Consider the following 22,463-nt stretch of genomic DNA (forward strand, 5'->3'; position numbering starts at 1 on the left):
TTTAATCACGATTCTTTTCTTTTTAAGTCTTGTCTTGCACTCCCTTCCCTTCATTGTTGTAAGCCGCCCTGAGTCCCCTCAGGGAAAAGGGCGGCATATAAATTTCCAATAAAATCTAAAAAAAATCTAAAAAGATGCCCAGGGAGCTGTAAGAAATTGATTGATTGATTGATTGGGTACTTTATTTGGCCAAGTGTGATCAGAAGCACAAGGAATTTGTCTTCAGTGCAGAAGCTCTCAGTGTACATGCAAAGCAACAATCATCATCATCATCATCATCATCATACCATAAAAAGGGAGAATAAAGAAGATAATAAGGAAAATACTACTATAGTCATACTACAAATTATTTGAATGCAGCCTGTTTTGGAGCAGGAAGTAGGAAGCCTAGCTAAGATGTCACACTGGAAACAGACTAAATTGCAGACTCTGTAAAGATGAACAAAGTTGCCTGTTTCATTTGATATGAAATTAGTATTTTTTTTCTAACCACAAAAGTTTCTATTTTGATTTGGCATCTATTTGCAGCATGCATTCTTATGCATATTTGTTCTCTATATGTGCATTTCTTTGCACGGAATTTCCCCTAATATAGGTATTTTCATAGGCCATCTTCTATGCTATTTTTAGATACTTTTATTGGTCAAAGTACAACACTGCAAAAGATAAAAGATCATCGTGTTGCCGTTCCAATTCGTCCATTATCAATTGTGGGAGAAAAAAATTACAATTTGAAAAAATTCAATTGTATCAGTAACCAATCAATTTCTTCTCCAATTCTAGTCATTAATACGCATTGCTCTCTACTTGGCCTAATTTCTGAAGGGTTTTTATCTTTTCATTTTGAAAACATTCAAGCTATTAACATTACAATTTTGCTCTTTCAACATTATCAATAAAAATAAAGAAATCAAGGTAGTTGTAATCAAATAAAAATTTATGTTTATTTTTATTGGTGCCAAGAGAGAGAAGGATGAGTATTCAAAATACTTAGGGTCATTTTCAGTTATATAAACGCTATTTTATCTGGAATATATTTACAGCCACAATTTATTTGTTTGTAGAAGATTATTTCTATCTTTGCAATACTGCAAAGCTCAGTATAAGCTCCGATCCTTTTTATTTTATCATAATATTTTTAATCATGAGAAAGGGTAAAATCTAGACATCTCAATTTCTGTGACCCATCTCAATAGACTTCGAAAACCCTCATAGCAAACTTCATTCAATGCGCTATAAGTTTCCACTGTTGAAAATCTTACTAGAAATGGATGACTGATCCTCATTTTTTTACATTATAGTTGTCCAGCATATCAAGCGCCACAATATCGTCCTCAAAAGGGAGCTGGGAGAAGGAGCTTTTGGCAAAGTCTTCTTGGCTGAATGTTACAACCTTTGTCATGAGCAGGATAAGATCTTGGTTGCTGTAAAGGTAAAAAAAAAATCCTATAGACTTGTGTTATATATCGGGCATTTCTGTTTCTCCAGAATAAGCTATTTCTTTCTGAGAATATTACTCCCATTATTGTTTAGATTGATCCGCATTTGGTTTTCAACTGTAATACTTCTTTCTCTATGTATTTACAAAAGTGTGTTAATTGCTGTTGTTTTAAGGCAGACACCTTTAATCTGCAGTCCAAGATTTATATACAACTCTGCACCATGTTTGATTCTGGTGCTCTACAAGTTTCTCTAACAACTGCTAGTAACTGTAACAGTTACTGTGATGAATTGAAAAACTATTAAATATATAAAGAATTTTTTTGCTACTTGTGTTGAATAAATTCAATGCAGTGTTAAGGATGCATGCAAACAAATGAAATCTAGTTGAATTTTTTTGTCCTGGCCTTACCCATTTGGGAGATTATGTCCCCTCCAGCACACCCCACAGAGGAAAAGTGAAGCCTTAAAAATGTTCTGGGCCCCTGTGGCAAATCTTGATGAACTCTGCAATGAATCCCATTGCATTGCATCTACAGATAGTCCTTGACTCATGACCACAATAGGGACCAGAACTTCTGTCACTAAGTAATGTAATAGTTAAGTGAATTGTGCCCACTTTTACAACCTTTTTTGCTGAGCTATTAAGCGAACCATGTGGCCGTTAAGTGACCATTGCTTGTTGGAAGCCTCCTTGGGAAGGTTGTAAATGGTGATCATGTGACTTTGGGATTTCGCAATCATCATAAATACATGCTGGTTCCCAAGTGCCCAAATTTTGATCATATGCCAGCGAGAATGCTGCGATGATCATAAATATGAGAACCGGTCATAAGTGATCTTTTCAGGATCTTTGTAACAGTAAGTCATGCACCACTTGTGTGTCCCCAGTCTTAGTTTTGTACATTTAACACAAAATGTAAATGCAGGAAGTTTGTAAACTTTATTTGTGAATTGAGAGTGCCAATCCTTTCCAGAGATTCTCAGTTATGGAACAGTCTATGCTATTACAGCTGTATTTCTTACCTAGGGGCAAGCAATTATGACCTCTTTACGATCTGTGGACTTCAACTCCCAGAATTCCTGAGTCAACCATGCTACCTAAGGAGTTCTGGGAGTTCAAATCCACAGGTCGTAAAGGGGCCATAGTTGCCCAACCTTGGTTTTTTCTGTCAGAAGAATACAAGGATTGAGCAGCCCCAGTGTATGTAACCGTTTTCTCTTCCTCAACTGCTTTCATACATTTAACAAATATGCACAAAATAAGTCTTTTTTTTTACACATCTGGGATTTGACTTCAAAACTAAGAATAGCTTTCATTTGGATTCACTTTGTTTTTCTAACCCCATGGTTGTCTCTGTGATAAAACGATGAAATAGACAAGCACAATTCATGTAAGAAGAAATCCAGAAACAAGCACACTAAGGATATGTTATGGAGTCTGATGAAACCAACTCCAGAATAAGTGTCAGTTGCATTGACCACCAATTCTGCAAAATGGTTTCTATTTTCTCCAGTTGAGACAGAATACTTTGTGACTGATATGTCCATTCAAAGGAAATGTAGATTGAGGAGTAGCAGAACAAGCAGAACATATCTTTGTTAATGTTCAAGCATTGTCACATTTTCTTTTCATTCATTGGATCTTTGACATGCCTCCCCACTGGTTGCTGAGCAACCCAGAAAAGCATTGTTGTGCCTTGTGGGAAGTCTACAGCTGAAAATGAAGTGCTTGGCAAGGAAAGGGGGAGAGCAAAAAAAAATAATCAGCGGATATTCTGATCTTGTAACCATAAATAATTTGAAAAGAGTGGGTATTCCAAGATCTTGTATAGAAATAGGATAAATAAATATACACACGTTCACACATAGAAAAGAAAACCATGGTTAGCTTTTTTGAAAGGAGAAGGTCCCAAAGGTGCTGTTCAAAAGGTAACTGGACTTTCTTGATATTTTCTTTGAAAACATTTCGCTTTTCATCCAAGAAGCTTCTTCAGTTCTGAAATGAAGAAGCTTCTTAGATGAGAAGCGAAATGTCAAGAAAGTCCAGTTCTCTTTGGAACAGCATCTTTGGGACAACCATGATTGGAGGACTGAGAATCTTCATAGAGAAGGAGAAGGAAAAGGAAAAGGAGAAAGATGGGAGCAATGGGTTTATTTTTACTTTCAATTTGTTTATAGAGAGTTTGATTTGTAGGTGTCCACTTTCCAGTGAGCTTCTGTGCAGAAGGACTTAAGTGAGATTTAAATGACATGCCGGCTTTCCATAATAAGCCTTCTAAAGCAATGTGATGAGGGGTTATGCTAAATGGAAATAGCATTTTTCTATCTTGTTTGAAAGTCGACTTGTGCTCCATTGTTTTTATCCAGAAATGGGGTGATCTTATTCTACAAGGACACACTGGCAACAGGCTAAATTGCAGACTTATGTAAAGATTGCCTATTTTGTTTCATATGAAATTAGTATTTTTTTCCCCTAACAACAAAATTATCTATCCTGGTTTGGCATCTGTTTGCAGCATGCATTCTTATGCCTTTTTGTTCTTAATATCTGCATTTCTTTGCAAGCAATTTCCCGTAATACAGCTATTTTCGTATGCCATCTTCTACACTATTTTTAGATACTTTTATTGGTCAAAGTACTACACTGCAAAAGATAAAATACAATTGTGTTGGCATTCTAATTTATCTATTATAGATTTTGGAGCAACAATTAATTCAAATTGTATCAACATGCGGAACTGACTGATTTCTTCCACAATTCTAGTCACCCGTACACATTGTTCTCCATGGTTTCCGTGTTTTCATTTTGAAAACATTCAAGCCACAGAATTTTGCTGTTTAAAAATATCAGTAAAGATAAAGAAATCAGTAAAGATAAAGAAAGTAATTGTATGTCTTCATATGAAAATTGATGTTTATCTTTTTTTATGGTGCTAGGCGGGATAAGGATGAGTATTCAAAATACTAGGGGATCATTTTCAATATATAAAAGAAGTAGGGATCACTTTCAGTATATAATCTAGAAGATTATCTCTATCTTTGCAATATTGCAAAGCTCAGTATAAGCTCTGAGCCTTTCTACTTTATCATAATATTTACAAAAACCTTACAATGTTATTTTGGGCTCAAAAGGAATGATAGTAATGTGGGAAAATTGCCCAAAATATTGTTTTCTCCATAAACAGAGTTGCCTCCAGTTTTGAATTCATTCTTCTTTTTCCTGGCCTCCACCACTTATAGAATTTGGTCCAATTCTATTCAGTGTTTAGGGAGTTATCCTTCAGATGGACCAACAAATAAATGAGCATTTACAGTTCAGGATCATTTTAGGTGAGTTGATTGAGAAACATTTTAAGATGATAGTAACTGTTTACTATCTTTACTAAGGAGAGCTACTTTGACCTAGTGGTTAACACATCAGGCTAGAGAGCAGGAAACTATGAATTCAAGTCCTGCTTTAGTCATGAAAGCCAGCTGGGTAGTCCCTTTCTCTCAGCCCAACCCATCTCACAGAGTTGTTGTAGAGAAAAATAGGAGAAGGGAGCAGTATTAAATAGATCCATCGCCTTGAGTTTTTTCTAAAAATTATAAAGGTGGAATACAAACAAACAAAGTCCTAAAATTAATGAAGAAAATAAAATGTTCTTCCCGACACAGCAATGATTTAGACAAAGACATCTATTCAATTTCAAGAAAAGTTAAACATTCATCTGAAGAAAAGCTTTATAGCAACTCTACTGTTGTCTGGATTAGAACATGTGCATGGGACCTGTCCTCAGAGTTTCCAATAAATTCATGGAGATAGGAGGATGTGGTGGCCACTGAAAGATCCTCCCTTCCCAATGCATTCCTCTTAATTCTGCAAAAGGCATCTGGAAAGTGCTGAGGTCAGAGAGTGACAGAGAGGGCAAGGAGAATTATTATTATACAATTGTATCACAGCGGCCAGTTGTTTCGCCGGATTTGGCATTGGTTACTAGTCGGGCCCCACCCAGGGGCCTAGGACGTCGTAACGTATTTTCGTAATATGCGTGCAGATCCAAGCAGTGCGGCTTTTTGCATTTGACTGATGCTGATTTTGTCAATTTTTAACTGTTTTAAATGTAATTCCAGTGCTTTTGGAATAGCACCCAGTGTGCCAATTGCCACTGGAATTACCACTGCTGGTTTGTGCCATAGTCATTGAATTTCGATTTTTAAGTCCTGGTATCTTGCGATTTTTTCATGTTCCTTCTCGACGACCCTGCTATCACCTGTATTGCGATGTCTATGATTGTGACCTTATTTTTCTCAACCAGTGTGATGTCTGGTGTATTATGTGCCAGTATTTTGTCGGTTTGTATACGGAAATCCCACAAGATCTTGACCATCTGATTTTCGGTGACTTTTTTAGGCTGATGTTCCCACCAGTTTGTTGCTGTTTTAATATAAAATGTTTGCACAAATTCCAATGGATCATTTGCGCTACTGAATTGTGCCGCAATTTATAATCAGTCTGTGCGATTTTTTTTACAGCAGCTGAGTATGTGATCAATAGTTTCATCAGCTTCTTTGCAAAGTCTGCATTTGGCATCATCAGAGGATTTTTCAATTTTGGCCTTAATGGCATCATGTCCAGGGACCCCAACATCCGCTGCGGCCCTTGTTAACCCGCGCGATGACCGATGCGGTATAAAATTTGTATTCATTTCTTTCACCATATTGTATGGGTTGGTGGGGTTTTTTTATGGGGCCAGTTGCCAACCTGACCCCAACCCTCCTCCTTTCTCATCCGGGCTTGGGACCGGCAACGGCGGAGTTGTTGTTGTTGTTGTTGTTGTTGTTGTTGTTGTTGTTGTTATTATTATTATTATTATACAATTGTATCACAGCGGCCAGTTTTTTCGCCGGATTTGGCATTGGTTACTAGTCGGGCCCCACCCAGGGGCCTAGGACATCGTAACGTATTTTCATAATATGCGTGCAGATCCAAGCAGTGCGGCTTTTTGCATTTGACTGATGGTGATTTTGTCAATTTTTAACTGTTTTAAATGTAATTCCAGTGCTTTTGGTATAGCACCCAGTGTGCCAATTACCACTGGAATTATCACTGCTGGTTTGTGCCATAGTCATTGAATTTCGATTTTTAAGTCCTGGTATCTTGCGATTTTTTCATGTTCCTTCTCGACGACCCTGCTATCACCTGGTATTGCGATGTCTATGATTGTGACCTTATTTTTCTCAACCAGTGTGATGTCTGGTGTATTATGCGCCAGTATTTTGTCGGTTTGTATACGGAAATCCCACAAGATCTTGACCATCTGATTTTCGGTGACTTTTTTAGGCTGATGTTCCCACCAGTTTGTTGCTGTTTTAATATAAAAATTTTTGCCCAAATTCCAATGGATGATTTGTGCTACTGAATTGTGCCGCAATTTATAATCTGTTGTTGTTGTTGTTGTTGTTGTTGTTGTTATTATTATTATTATTATTATTATTATTATTATTATTATTATTATTATTATTGAGTTTCTAGTCTTATGAGAGCTGCACTGAGGACACCAGCATAAGGGGATGCCATAAAAAATGTTCCCTCAAAAATAATTCTGAAACAAAAGGAACCTATCTTGGATTAAGAGAAATTGTTCCTTTGGCTGTTTCACAAGGCAGTGTATAGTTACCACAGCAACCGTTCCATCATAGAACTCAGCAGCTTCTTAGAGATCAAAAGCAAAAGCTCAGTGGGTTCCTTAGGGGTTCCATAGCAAGGGCTTAATAGCACTATGTAGATGCAACATGTTCTACCAAATGAAGTTTTATGATTATCGCTGTAACACTCCTGGGAGAGATAAAGGAGGGTGTATTCAGGCTACTATGGTTGTGTTTCTGCATAGATACCATTTTGCCTGTATGTAGGTATAGTTATAACAGTAGTTCCTCAGAAATGTATCTCCATCTTTGCAGTATTAAAAAGTCCAGCAAAAGCTCTGAGCCTTAACATTTTACTGCAAAATATTCTCTTTCTGTTATGTTCTTGGGATTTGCCACTCTGAACGCAGTGACTCTAATATCCAAGCTTTTGATCCATTTTTAAATTTTTTTCCAACCCAACTTTGGAATATTGGAAAGAAATTGTGTCAATGCTTTGCACTTTGTCCATTCATCTGTCTTTCCATCAGCAAGACAACTCTCTCAAACCTGTACATCTAGTCCTCAACTTACGGCATTGAAAAAAAGTGACTTCTGACTATTTTTCACAGTTATGGCCTTTGCAGCATCCCCATGATTATATGATCAAAATTCAGATGCTTGGCAACTGGTTTATATTTATGACCGGTAGTATGTCCCAAAGTCATGCAATCACTTTTGCGACCTTCTCACAAGCAAAGTCCATGGGGAAGCCAGGTTCGTTTAACAACCCGATTACTAATTTAGCTTACTAATTTTCCAAAAATCTCATAATATTATTTTGAGTTCCATCAGGAACAACAATAATGTAGGAAGATGTCGCCCAACACAAATATGAAGCTCTTTTTTCAGCTCAGTCTTCTGGACTGGCTTCAGTAATAAATATGATTTCATTCAGTACAGGTAGTCCCCAACTTACGAACTTATTTGACCCCCAAATTTATGTTGTTAAGTGAGACATTAGTTAAGTGATTTTACACTCTTTCTTGCCATGGTTATTAAGTGAATCACTGCAGTTGCTAAATTAGTAATCGAGTTGTTAAACGAACCTGGCTTCTGCATGAGCTTTGCTTGTCAGAAGTGATCGCATGACCTTGGGACATACTACCGGTCATAAGTATAAACCAGTTGCCAAGCATCTGAATTTTGATCACATGATCATGGGGATGCTGCAAAGGCCATAACTGTGAAAAACGGTCATAAGTCACTTTTTTCAATGTGGTAAGTTGAGGACTAGATGTACAGGTTTGAGAGAGTTGTCTTGCTGATGGACAGACAGATGAATGGACAGAGTGCAAAGTATTGACATAATTTCTTCCCAATATTCCAAAGTTGAATTGGGAAAAAAATTAAAAGATGGATCAAAAACTTGGATATTAGAATCACTGAGTTCAGAGTTGTGAGTCCCAAGAACAGAACAGAACAGAATGTTTTATTGGCCAAGTGTGATTAGACACACAAGGAGTATCAGGAACTGTGGTATATAAACACCAAAGCACTTTATCTCTGTGGCATAACTCCTTTCAATCTTATGATTCACCCCCCCCCCAAAAAAAACAAGAAACAGAAATTGTTAAGCACCTGGATATAAATCAGAGGTTGTATTCAGCAGGTTTTTGGAGAACCGGTAGCAGAAATTTTGACTAGTTTGGAGAACCGGTAAATACCACCTCTGACTGGCTCTGCCCCCATCTATTCTCTGCCTCCTGAGTCTCAGCTGATCGGGAGGGAATGAGGATTTTGCAGTAACCTTCCTCTGAAATGGGAAGGGAATGGAGATTTTACAGTATCCTTCCCCTGCCATGCCCACCAAGCCATACCCACAGAACCGGTAGTAAAAAAATTTGAATCCCACCGCTGATATAAATACCTTCCTTTCAACTTTTTATTCTTTCTTTGTAGACTCTGAAGGATGCCAGTGACAATGCCCGCAAAGACTTCCATCGAGAAGCAGAACTGCTGACTAATCTCCAGCATGACCATATTGTCAAGTTTTATGGAGTGTGTGTGGAAGGAGATCCTCTCATCATGGTCTTTGAATACATGAAACATGGAGATCTCAACAAATTCCTTAGGTGAATTAAGAAATATTTGTGATTGCTTTTTTCCCACATTCTATCTGAATTTGCCTGAACATCACTGAAGTTACATTAAGTTAGAGTCAAAAACCTGCATGCTGTGTTTCTGTAATAATCTACATTTTTCCTCCAAGCATTTTATATGCAAGGGCTCTAGATTTGCTGAACTATAATTCCCAGAAGCCACAGCAAACAAGGATAGTAATATTCTCAGAGTTGCAATTCACTAGTATTTGATGGGATATATCTTTGATATACCAAGGGGGAGGAGTCAAGTGTGGAGAAAATGAAAAAATCATAATGCTTTCAGCTTTTTACTATTTTTACAATGAAAATAAAAAGAGTTCATTTTACTAATATTCTCCAATGGTATTACAAACAAGAAACATTGAAATATATAGGTAGTCCTGAACTTACAACCACAATTGAGCCCCAAATGGTGAGAAATTTGTTAAGTGTGTTTTGCCCCATTTTACGACTTTTCTTGCCATATTTGTTAAATGAATCGCTGCAATTCTTAAATTAGTAACATGGTTGTTAAGTGAATCTGGTTTCCCCATTGATTTTGTTGGTCAGAAAGTTGCAAAAAGGGATTGCATGACTCCAGGACACTGCAACCATCATAAATGTGTGTTAATTGTTAAACATCTGGATGTAAATCATGTGGCCATGGGGATGCTGCAGTGGTCATAAGTGTGGAATAAATGATCGTAAGTCACATTTTTCAGTTCTGTTGTAATTTCAAATAGTCACTAAATAAACTGTTGTATGATGAGGACTCTCTGTATAATAGAACCAGGGGTGTGTGGTTGGCCATACCTGGGTGCAGAAACTAAGGAGTGTTGTGACTGACAATGAAAATGTATAACTCCAAGGAATATTGGGAATATAGGCCAACTGTATATTGGAAAATGTATGTTGAAAAAGACAATGGCAAATGCTCCTATTGCTGCACAAATAAGTGGCATGGATGGGTGCAGCATGTCCATGAAGTTCATCTGAAAGGAGAGCTTCCTTGTTTTCTTGCCAACACTTAATAGTCTTTGCAAATTTTCCATCCCAGGTACATGAAACGATCTGTGAGATATGAGAGACGTAGTCTCAAAAGTCAAAACTAATGGTTCACATTGGAAAATGCATTTCTTTTTCAGAATCTCACTTTCCTGTAAATGCACAACACATTTTAAAAGTTTGGCCTTAAAGAAAAATCCCTGAAGCTATTCAACTTGAATTTGGCAGCTCTGATCCACTCAGAAGGGGCAACTCTGCTTCTCACATTTCATCTAATTTTGTCCAAGTTACTTTCTGAAACTTGGTAGACTTCTCCCTCTTGTAAAAGTTCTGCCATACATACGCATTTAATAGACCTCTGTTAAAAAGAAAAGAAAGGTAAACAAGTACAGTCATGTGTCAATTCTCTGTGAAAGTCAGTGAGTGCGCAAAGATTCACATTTCCAACTCTTAATTTGTATTTGGTCCTGCAATCAATACGAATAGCTTTCCAATGGGTCTAAGATGAAATTGGGCTATATTCCAAATTGCTGAGTTGTGGTCCAAATGGAGTAATTTGATTGGTACGCATTCCTGCGTAAGAATAGTCTTGCTGGATCAAGCCAAAAAACCCATCCTTTAGTCCAGCATTTTATTTCTCATAGTGGCCTTCCAGATGTCCCTATGCCATGTGGTAATGAATTCCACAGGCTAATTACACAGTATATGGAGAAATGCTTCCTATTGTCTGCTTTAAATCATCCAACAAGTTTTATTGCATGGCCTTGGTCTTAATGTTTTGAGAGAGGAAGGGAAAAAAACTCCCACCTACTTTCTCCAGCCTGTGCATGATTTTATATGCTTTAGTAATCTTCTCACTCAATTGTCTTTCTATCAAGCTTTATCCCATAAATGGGGATTATAGTACAATGCTGGCATTTTGAAAAATACGTTTACTCCCTTTCCTGATGATCCTTTGCTCTATTTTTACACAGTTGCCTCACACTGAAACCACTTCTTTTAGTGTTATTCTGTGATCCCAAGATCTTTGTCACAGTTAGTTACAATGCTTAGACCACATCAAATTCTTATGAGGAAGGCTTGTGTGCCCCAAACATGTATTGCCTCACAGTTACCTAAATTGGACTACATTAGTCCTGTAGTGCTATTTTTGTTGTTTATCAGAACTAAATAGCTTGAAATAGATCTATACTAGTCTCCCTTTATTTATTTATCAGCACAAATACAACATATATACATATATACACAAACACACACATACACACACACACACACACATATATATACACACACAGACACACACATACATACATACATACATACATACATACACACGCACACATACAATGTTCTTACTATTCCCTTTTTGTTTTTGTTTTTTTCATATTCTGCTGCCCCCCCCCATTATCTAGCAAAGCTTATTCTCCTTTTTGTACTCCTAATTATGACAGGAGGGAGCACGATGGCTCAGCAGTTAAAGACGCTGAGCTTGTCCGCTGGAAAGCTGACAAACCTGGGTTCAAGACCCAAGTGCATGATTGGTGAGCTCCCATTACTTCTCCCAGCTCCTGCCAACCTAGCAGTTTGAAAGCATGCAAATGCGAGTAGATAAATAGGTACCATTTTTATGGGAAGGAAATAGCGTTCCATGCACCTCCGTGTGTAATCATGCTGGCCACAAGAAAATGGAAGTGCCTTCGGACAATGCTGGTTCCCTTGGCTAAGAAAGGGATGAGAACCGTCCCCCAGAGACCGACATGACTGGAAAGGAAAATCTTTAGCTTAAATTATGACAGATTCTTCATTCATTACCTCTTACAGTAACCTGAACACTATTCCAAACTCATGTTGACCTCTTGGGCTTGATGCTCTTTTTTTTACATTGTTAATGTACTTAGTTGAGCTTCAGTTATTAAGGCTTTAAATAATTTCTCTTTGGCCCTCTCAGTGGTGGGTTTCAAATTTTTTTAGAACCTCTTCTGTAGGTGTGGCCTGCTTTGTGGAAGTGGCTTGCCAGCCATGTGACTGGGTGGGTGTGGACAACTTGTAAAATGTGGTGAAACTCACTTAACGCTCTTGCTTAGCAACCAAAATGTTGGCTCAGAAACTCTGACGCAAGTCTTAAAGCTGTCAAGTTACAAGACCCTTGGCACCCCTAACCCTTTAGAAAAAAACCCAGGGGTATTCAAACTTGATAGCTTTAAGACTTGTGGACTTTAACTCCCAGAATTCCTCCTCCAGTCATGTTGGCTCAGGAACTCTGGCATTGAAGTATGCGAGTCTTAAAGCTGTCAAGTTACAAGACCCTTGCACCCCTAACCCTTTAGAAAAAAAACCCCAGGGGTGTTCAAACTTGACAACTTTAAGACTTGTGGACTTCAACTCCCAGAATTCCTCCTCTCGCTCTTCATCTTGATGATGTGCAGATGGGTGGGGGGAGGGAGCTGGAACCAGTTCTAAACGGAACGGTAGATTTGTGGAACCTCTTCTACAGAAAAGGTTTGAACTGGTAGGAACCCACCCCTGGGCCCTCTGTTTTTCATCCATCCTTTCACTTTGATAAATAACCCCTTTTGTACTCAAATGTGTTGGACCCCACAGCCAGTTCCTCAAATGAATGCATGCTAAATATAATAATAACATAGTCAGTGTCCCTTATAGATTCTTCGGTAGTTACCATTCCAACAAGATCACCGTCATACTTTAAGATTATTTAATCACTAGTTTCTTTGTCACAGCCTAAGCTCTTTGTAGGTCAGAGTAATAGAAATCTTCAATTATTATAAAAACATCTATTTTTCTACATAAGTATTGCATATCTATAGATCTAATCTATTTTTGGGTCCAGGTATTAATTCCCTTTGTGATTCTTTGGGAAGATCTGTTCTTCAATGTTGTCTATATCTTATGTTCTCTGAACTGATTTATCTTACTTTCTACTTATTCTGAAAAGCATTATGATTAAAAATTGGCCATGTCCCCATGATTAAAAAAAAGTTATCAAAATAAATATATATACATATATTCACAAACCATGATTCAAATACGTGAACAGAATGTGTCATTAGTTGACAATAGTATTATAACTCAGGTTTCATGATCGACATGTTTAAATGTATCAATAAAGCATTTTATATTAGTAATAGCCGTAATTCTTTACTGCAAAGCTTTTATTTTCTAAGGGAAAAAAATCTGAATAATATTTTTTATTTTTATAAATAAATAATATGTTTATGATATAAATATATCATAATTTAGTTTGGGTGAAGAATAGACTATATACTGCTTTTATAGTGCATACAGTACACAAACATATTGTACCTCATTTCATAAACAAAAATCTTTCAAACTAAGTACTATGAATTTTGCTTCAGGTAAAACCCAGGCTCATGTTAAAAATGGCTTTATCTACTTACAGACATTAAAAGTCCTAAAGATTAGTGCACTTATTACAGAATTAGAAGTTTGAATCAAAGCTATTGTATCAAATGCCTAAATGCATTTTTTATTAAAAATGAACACCTATTGTTTATTAATGAAGGCACAGCATTCCCCCGAGTAAAGATAAAATATTTCAAATAAGGAGAAACAAGCAAATAAAACTGTCTAGTCTTGCTCTGAAAGAAGAATGCCTCCGCAAAAGAGAGGCCAAGTAAAATGCTAAATATATCATCATTATTGTATATATAAAGGTCATGTTCAAGACTAGGTGTCCCTAATTACCTAAAGTAGTTTTGCCTTAATAACCCGAAGAATTGCTGCTAGGCATTGATATAGCTGTACTAATAGTCGTAGTACGATTTATTTGGATTGGGTAGCATATTCTATAAATCTAGCCAGTGTGATTTGCAAGCAACATTTTCGGGTTTAGTAATGTGAACCCAGCTGGGTTATTCACATCCCTAAAGTGTAGCTTAGCTGAAGGAGTGAATCATCTACCCTAGTATAACTCAGTTTCTTATTTTATCTAAAGGGTTTCTTTATGAAATATTTTTATATAGAGTTTTCTTTTATAAAATGTTGCAGATTAATGTGTTTGGAATAAAGCCTTAATTAAGAGTTAATTAAGAATTATGATACTTGGGGGTACTTGTCCCGTCCCCCCCACTATTCATCAGTTTAACTTCCACAGGAGAGGTAGCTAAAATGGTGACAGAGCAGCAGTTTCCTGACTGACCTAATGATATTTGAATTATTCTATCCATTTTTATGATTTTGTTTTTTTAAAAAAAAATTGTTTCCCCTAAAGCAGCAGTGGGAAACTATGGTAATTTTACTACCTCTGGATTTCAACCCCCATGGCTGGTTCAGGAATTCTGGGAGCTGAAGTCCACCAATTGTGAAGCTTCCATAGCAATGATGGGTTCTGGATCACATTGCAACCGGTACATGAATGTGTGTGGCACGTGCACACCCATGCGCAGCGTGTGCATGCGTCTTACCTTCTAGCGACGCCTCTGCGATGCTCCAGCTTCTCGGCAGTGTACGTGCCATGCACATCCACTGAAGTGCCGAAGGCTTTAAAGACAGGTAAAGAGCGCAGGTGGGCAGGTGGGCCCTCCGAGGCACCATACCGGAACGGTACCTGATGCTCCAGGCAGGCTCCGGTACACTGTTTCATAGTTGCCCATCCTTGCACTAAAGTCTGTACATTTCCCCAATTTTTGTTATACTGCAGACATTTTTTAAAAAGCTTAAAAAGCTTCATGTACAGCAGGTGGTTAGATTGAAATCATGAGCAAGTAGATAAGGACAATCCTGTTGTAGCAACATTGTCAAGTCATTCTCACTCATCTCATATTTGTTTTCCTTCCCCCCCCACCAATAAGCCTGATTGCCTTTGTTATTACATTGCTTTGTGTTGCTATTTTTCTTTCCATCTTTTAGTCTATCTGTTGCACTAGGTAAGCAAATAATGGTATTACATTGTACCACAAACTGTTTTGCCTAAGAAAACTCTTAATGAGAAATGCCACTAACCACAAGCAAGCAGTGCCTTTTTGCTTTATTTTTCAGAATAAATAAATAGGCTCCCTGAATACCAAGAGCTGGGATATACATATATCTTTTATTTGCTTGCTTATAAAGATGCTCATCAGTCTTAGATGGTTCGGAAAACCAGTCTACTGATAAGAGACTTGCTATCTAATGCATGACTTGGAAATTAGTGGAAAGAGACAGCCTCCCACAATTGAATGCAGGCATTAAACATTAGTTATAATTGCACGCCTTTAATAGCAATGCAAGCACCCATTCATTTATATATTATGGTAGCAGCTTGCCTTCTACCTGTTGCATTTTGAGTTGAAGCAATCTGATGGTAATCTATCTTCTTTATTTTAAAAAATGTTATTCATCAACTGTAGCATCCAGAACAGTTCAGTGAACAAGAGACTCTCTTAAGAAAAATTATAATTTAGCATTCTTCTCTCATTTGACACTACTTACGATAGGAGAGAAAATTTGCATGTAATCATGCTTTGGAAGCACATTTATTTCTTACCCTACAGCGCCCCCCAAGGCCACTGAGAAAAAATACGATCTCACAATTTGTAGACAGACGGACACACACACACAGTCAAACAGTGATAGACAGACAGACAATTGCAGGCCAAGATCTGAAGATCAGAAAGAATTCCTGAGTGCAAAATTTAGACATGACAACTGCTGAAATGTTTCAGGAGCAAACACTGACAAAAGTAAATCCAGTTCTAGAGGAGATGAAACAGTAAATAGAGTGTAACTCAAAATAACAAAAACAATAAAACACCCAGGCTATGCATAATTGTCTGCAGAAACTCTAGAAGTGACACAATCAGAATTTGTATATTTTGGGCTTATTCTAAACTGACCAAGTTTGTCATGGCAGCAGGAGGATATATAGTAGGAAGGGGTTCTCATTCTTGTATCCCTTGGATCAGGGGTCAACTTCAGCAGGTTCTGGAGAACCAGTAGCGGAAATTTTGAGTAGTTCAGAGAACCGGCAAATACTAACTTTGGCTGGCCCCAGAGTGGGGAGGGAATGGGAATTGTGCAGTATCCTTCCCCTGGAGTGGGGTGGGAATGGAGATTTTGCAAAATGGGTATTTTGCAGTGTCCTTCCCCTGCCATACCCATCAAGCCACGCCCACAGAACTGGTAGTGAAAAAAAATGAATTTCACCATTGCCTTGGATAGTCTTGATATATAACTGCAGAAAATTACATTGAATGGATAGACTTTTGCGGGGAGAGATAAGAATGGTGTAGAAAGACAACATGACTAGATCACAGAGCCCTGTTAAAAGCTGATGATATTTCAGCCCCTTGGAAGTCTTCTGTTATGTTCAATTTTACACTCCTATTTGGTCACAGGCAAGAGTATGACTGTATCTGATCTTCAGCGAAGTGTTCTCTGAGCTTCAAAGTATCCAGTGGCTCTGAAGTGCATGTACTTCATGGTCTTTAATTTGAGCAACCTTGATCTGTGCTTCTACTATCTGAAAAGAGTTGATTCGCAGCTCTATAGCTCAGAAATAGAAATAGCAAGCACATCATCCAATAATGACATGGCACTTGTTGAAATCTCACATTATGTTGAGGAAGAAGAAAGAGAACACGTCCCTGAAAAGTAGCATGAAAATGAAGTGTAGAGTTGAGTGATTCCTGCATAAGCAGGAAAAGAAAGGTTTTTGATCAGGGATGCATATTATAGATGTTTTTGATCGGCATTAAGTGGAAATAGCAGGAAGGTACAATGACTTATTCTTAAAAAATAACAAAATATGTTCAGAACAGGATGGTGTGGTGCTGTAATAGCAGGAAAAGGAAAATTGTTGGTGCTTCACTGAGAAATCAAGTTAATTCATTTTCAATATGTAAATAAAGAGTTTATAGATAGTCTTTGGGTTATGACCATTATGTAATATCTTTATCAGCATCACAAGTTGTAACGGTTGTCAAATGACTGACCCAATTTTATGATGCTTATTGTGGTTAAGAGAAATCAATGGTTGTAAGTGTAAATGCCACAATTATGTAATGAATGCAGGCCCATTGTTCACTATGGTATGGTGCTGCCAAAAACCAGAAGTTTCATCAAACCATTGGTTAGAAAATGAATATGGATAAAAAGTATAAAATTAAATAATTTAGGAAGAGAACTGTTATAACAGGAGATAGAGTTTCAAAAAACAATAACTGGTAACAGTAACAAAATGTACTAATGTATATGTCATTTTTCTTCCACAGATGGAATCTATAGGTACGTAGCTTTCTGTATCTAGATTAGGGATGGGAAACTATGCAACTTTATGACCTGTGAACTTCAATTCCCAGAATTCTTGAGGCAGCTAGCTCAGGAATTCTGGGAGTTGAAGTCTGCAGGTCATAAAATTGACATAGTTGCCTACCCCTGATCTATAACTAACCAATACTGTTCAAAGTCTTATTATTTGTTTGTTTCCTAGATTTGCATCCTGCCGTTCATTCAGGAGCTCAAAGTGGCATATTAGGTGGTTTCTTCTTTCATTTTCCCCCACAGTAGCAAACCTGGCTGGGCTGAGGGAGAGTAAGTGGCCCAGTTGATGAATTCTGGCCTTGTTGCTTCCATCATGCCTCCTTCCCGTCCTCCTGCTTTCTTCTGAAGGCTATCATTTGGGCAGATATCATTGGATCTCCTACATTTCTTCTCTCTTCCACACAGGGCACATGGACCTGATGCAGTTCTGATGGCTGAAGGGAGTCATTTAGCTGAACTAACCCAATCCCAGATGCTGCACATTGCCCAGCAAATTGCAGCTGGTATGGTTTACTTAGCATCACAGCACTTTGTGCATCGTGACCTGGCTACTCGGAACTGCCTGGTTGGGGAGAACCTACTGGTGAAGATTGGAGACTTTGGGATGTCAAGAGATGTATATAGCACAGATTATTACAGGGTAAGTAATGCTGTACCTTGGTTTTAGGAGGAAGGAGCTATTTTCAAATTTTCTTCTACAGTAGTGGCCAAAATTGTGGAAACCTTTTGGGACAAGTGTATTTTCTAAAACTAGCTAATAACACCACTTTTTTTGGAGTAGTACCATAAGATCAGGGGTAGGTTCCGACGGGCACTACTGCTGGTTTGCTTGTGTGCGTGCCCTGTGTGCATGTGCAGAAGCAAAAAATAAGATGGCGGAACCTACGGCTGCCAGACCACCAAATTCACTGCCGGTTCAGCCAAACTGGTCCAAACTGGTAGGAACTCACCACTGCATAAGATTATATCAATGGAAAGATAATTTAATCAAGAATGTAATGCAATAATTTTTAAGAAGGATTTGCTATTAGAATAGCAGTTATAAGAAAAGTAAAACGAGATATACAAAAATTATCACCGTGTCAGTTAATACTTAGTTGGGTAACCTTTAGCATGAATTACGTCCTTACAACATCTTCCCATGGAGTCAACCAAATCTTTCAGTTCTGCAGCTGTTATAATGTGAAACCAAGATTGAATTATTGCTTCTCTTAACTGGGTTTTATTGCTGGGTCGCTTCTGACTAACAAGTTTCTTTATTTGGCTGCATAGATTTTTAATTGGGTTAAGATCTGGGCTATTCCCAGACCATTCCAGCAGTGGAATATGATTATCTTGAAATTTAAAAAAAGTGGTGTTATTAGCCATCAAATCTCAATTTTGGCCACTGCTGTAGTGAGAGATGTAAGAAAAAAAATCATTTAAATCCTATGCTGGGTGTAATGAGGAAATTAAAGTCATTGCTGATAAACCAATTTATTAAATATCCACATGGTATTGCAAAAACAACAACAACCTAAAGCTCCTGTGTAAACAAATTATTTATTACTGTTCTCATTGAAACTTCCTTTAATGAGACAAGGGCTGTGGTTATTGTAAAGTGACAAGTTTGGGGAGGACAGAATGCGGTTATGATCCCATAAAAAGAAAAGGCCACATTTGGATCAAAGTGTTTTGCTGTCCCAGCGAATTCATTCTTTATTTTAGCAGCATTACTTTGACTGGATAGACGCTCTTTTGAGCAACTCTACCATCTTGAGAGTTTGCTTCAAAAGTGAATAGTTTCATTTGATTAGAAAAACTGAAGAAGTAGCACATAAAGACATTATTTATATTCATGCAGCTGTTTTCATTGTGAGCCGAGAAGAACATTTTTATTTTGGTTTGTGCTATTTCTTCCTTTAGTGATCCAGACTCAGCAATTAGTTGACATCTAGATTTCTGTCTTTTGGAATAGTTGCTTTCCATGCTCTTTCATTCTCACAGGACAAGAATGATATTACATTATATGAGTGAACATGGGATAAAAAGCAGGATTTATAGCAAGGGGTAGGCTGCTGCCGGCGTTACTGCCAGTTTGCTTCGTGCGTGCGCTGCATGCGCAGAACATTATAAAATGACTAAAACATGCCGCCAACAACATGGGTGATCAGGGAACTGATTCGGGGACATGGCAAGCCTGCCATCCCTACCAGTTCGGTGACTCAGTCGCAATTTCTATTACCAGTTCACCCGAAACCGGTGTGAACCAGTAGCAACCCACGTCTGATTTAGGGGCAGATGTACAAGCTAAGCATGGAAAAAGGCTGTCATCAGCCAGCCTCCATTCACAAAGTTGCAGTAGTTGTCATCATGGTTGGTTTAGCATGCATGTTTTGGTCCTTGGATCCTACAAAGTAAATGTTGCTAGGACAAACCATGGTACCCAAAATAGCTTCAGAATCCCATAATTGGTGATAAGAAGCAGGATAATAGTGGTATATTTGGGTTGAATTGACAGAAGGAAGTCAAGCAACTGTAGGATTTACCCAAAGGTATTTGTTTTTTTAAAAATCCTCACAAAATTGCACACTGTTGTGGAGCAAAGCACTAGACAATCACACTATCATCTCCATTTCCCAAATCCCAAGAGGTTATTGGAAATGGAGACCTTAGGTTTCCTGAATCAGAAGGGCCTTTTTTGTTATCTTCATTTCTCTTTTACTATGGGGAGGAAAAGGGAACTAAAAGTTCTTGCTCAGAGTTCTCCCATCATTGATAGTTTTATTGCAGGAGAAATAATTAATGTGAACGAACGTAAATATATGAGCCCTAGGATAATGTTGCAGGGTCCAATTTGAGTTGGTCTCTGGGACCAAAGGTTTATTTTTCCAAGCTTTCAGGCTCCAGGGATTTTCTCTCTCTCCACAATATATCCACTGGGCTGTTCTGTGTATTATATTTATATGGTTCCTGGTTGTGTGTAGCTTTTAGTTGTTTATTAAGGTGTTGATGGCTAGCTATTAACTTCTTAATGGTTGTTTCTTATGATGTTATGCCTTCGGCTTCTAAGGACCTGATAGGCTGGTGGCTGTTGGTTGTTTTTACATGCCCTGTACCTTTTGTGTAGTTTTTGTGTTTCCCTTCCCCTCTTGGGTTTGTGCACCGCCCTGAGTCCCACTGGGAATAGGGCGGCATATAAATAAAATGAAACTCGAAACTCGAAACTAATTTAGCATTCCTATTGACTGACAAAGGGCTGTCTCCCAGGATTCAATGATTTCTCTGGCTATTTTTGTCCTTGCTTGGCCAACAATTATAGTAGCTACAAAATTGGAAGCATGCAACACGACACTATCAATGAGTTTGGCTCTCCTCATCTAACCAATCACTTGTGTTCTCGCAATCTGGTAATTAGCTTCCTCTGTCATAGGGGCAATCCATATAGGGAATCTGGTAAACTGCATTCAAAGTTTCTCCAGCTCCAAACAGTCTTTGTATTATTTGTCCTCATTTGGTAGCCTCTGGATGGTGGATAATGTGGATAATTTGCTGATCTCAAAAGTTGGATTCTACTTCTGAAATGTTTTTAATGTATGGTAGGGTGTACCATGTAGTTGGCCTTTTGCCTTCTTTCTTCCTTTCTCTCCCCAGCATATTGCATGGGCACCTTATGACAAATGTTTGTGGACACCCATTCTGACTAAATTAAGAATTCACTTGTGTACTGCGGCTCGTTTTTCTTTTTTTTTCTTTTTTTCTTTTTCTACTTTTATTGTAAAAAACAAATTGAATTGTATGGATACACCAAAGTGAGGAGAAGAGGGAAAGAGAAGGGAGAAGTAAAGAGGGAGTGAGAGGGAATGTATGGAGGGTGAAATGGAAGGAGGGGGAGATGTCTGAGGGGGTAGGGAAGTAGAAGAGGGGAATGCTGGAGGGGTGAAAGGAAAGTTGGAGGGGGAGAAGAGAGGGTGTATGGGGGAATGAAGTGTTATGTGGGGTTTTTTTTTTTTCCTTTTTTCCTTTTTTTTTTATGCACAGTATATAAGTGATTGTATAAAATGAAAATGAAAAAGAAATAAAAGATATATATGAAAAGCTTCCTCTGTCATAGGGGCAATCCATATAGGGAATCTGGTAAACTGCATTCAAAGTTTCTCCAGCTCCAAACAGTCTTTGTATTATTTGTCCTCATTTGGTAGCCTCTGGATGGTGGATAATGTGGATAATTTGCTGATCTCAAAAGTTGGATTCTACTTCTGAAATGTTTTTAATGTATGGTAGGGTGTACCATGTAGTTGGCCTTTTGCCTTCTTTCTTCCTTTCTCTCCCCAGCATATTGCATGGGCACCTTATGACAAATGTTTGTGGACACCCATTCTGACTAAATTGTTCACGTAGGTACCTACTCCCAGATGTTTTGCTTGCTGGATAGTACACTGTGTTCACACCCTACCATACAGTGCTCTAATGCAGCTCTTTTTATGTGACAGTGGATGGTTACCGTTGTGGATGGTTACTCAGAATGCCTGGAGTGTTGGTAGTCTTGCAATATACTATGGTTTCTAAGGTTCCACCTTCCATCTGTTGATAAGCATGTCTAAGCATGTTTTCTTCCACCATTGTGAATCATATGACCAGGAAGATAGAATTTAATAGGGTATGAAAGTCTTTCAGCTCATTTCTTTGATAACCACAGATGTGTCATCCATGTAATGGTACCAAACTTTAGGTGTTTTAAAATGCACTGTGTTCCATTATGTGGGACTGTTTCTGCAATACCTCTTGATATTGAGGATCCCATGAGTGTCCCTTTTATTTGCTCATTTCTCTTTTAAAGATGAAGAAGTAGAAATGGAGTGATTTTTGTCCCGGTTACGTTGTTTTGATCTGTGTTGTAATCTTCTAGTTTTCTGTTTATCACTTTGTATGCTATGTGGGGAGGGATGGATGTAAATAGGGTCACTACATCAAAAGAGATCATGATTTCATAAGGAGCCTCATAGC

The 22,463-nt window shown here is 38.0% G+C and overlaps 1 protein-coding gene across 1 annotated transcript in view; it reads left to right on the forward strand.

Annotated features, from left to right (window-relative positions):
* Nucleotides 1-22,463, forward strand: part of NTRK2 (neurotrophic receptor tyrosine kinase 2) — a 207,050-nt gene that overhangs the window by 152,879 nt on the left and 31,708 nt on the right. The window contains exons 14-16 of the mRNA XM_032214692.1: nt 1,302-1,432; nt 9,013-9,185; nt 17,883-18,117. Of these exons, the coding sequence (XP_032070583.1) occupies nt 1,302-1,432; nt 9,013-9,185; nt 17,883-18,117 (539 nt within the window). The remainder of the gene's footprint in view (nt 1-1,301; nt 1,433-9,012; nt 9,186-17,882; nt 18,118-22,463) is intronic.

The sequence above is a fragment of the Thamnophis elegans genome, chromosome 3 (genome assembly GCF_009769535.1).
Source record: "Thamnophis elegans isolate rThaEle1 chromosome 3, rThaEle1.pri, whole genome shotgun sequence".
NCBI classification, from domain to species: domain Eukaryota; kingdom Metazoa; phylum Chordata; class Lepidosauria; order Squamata; family Colubridae; genus Thamnophis; species Thamnophis elegans.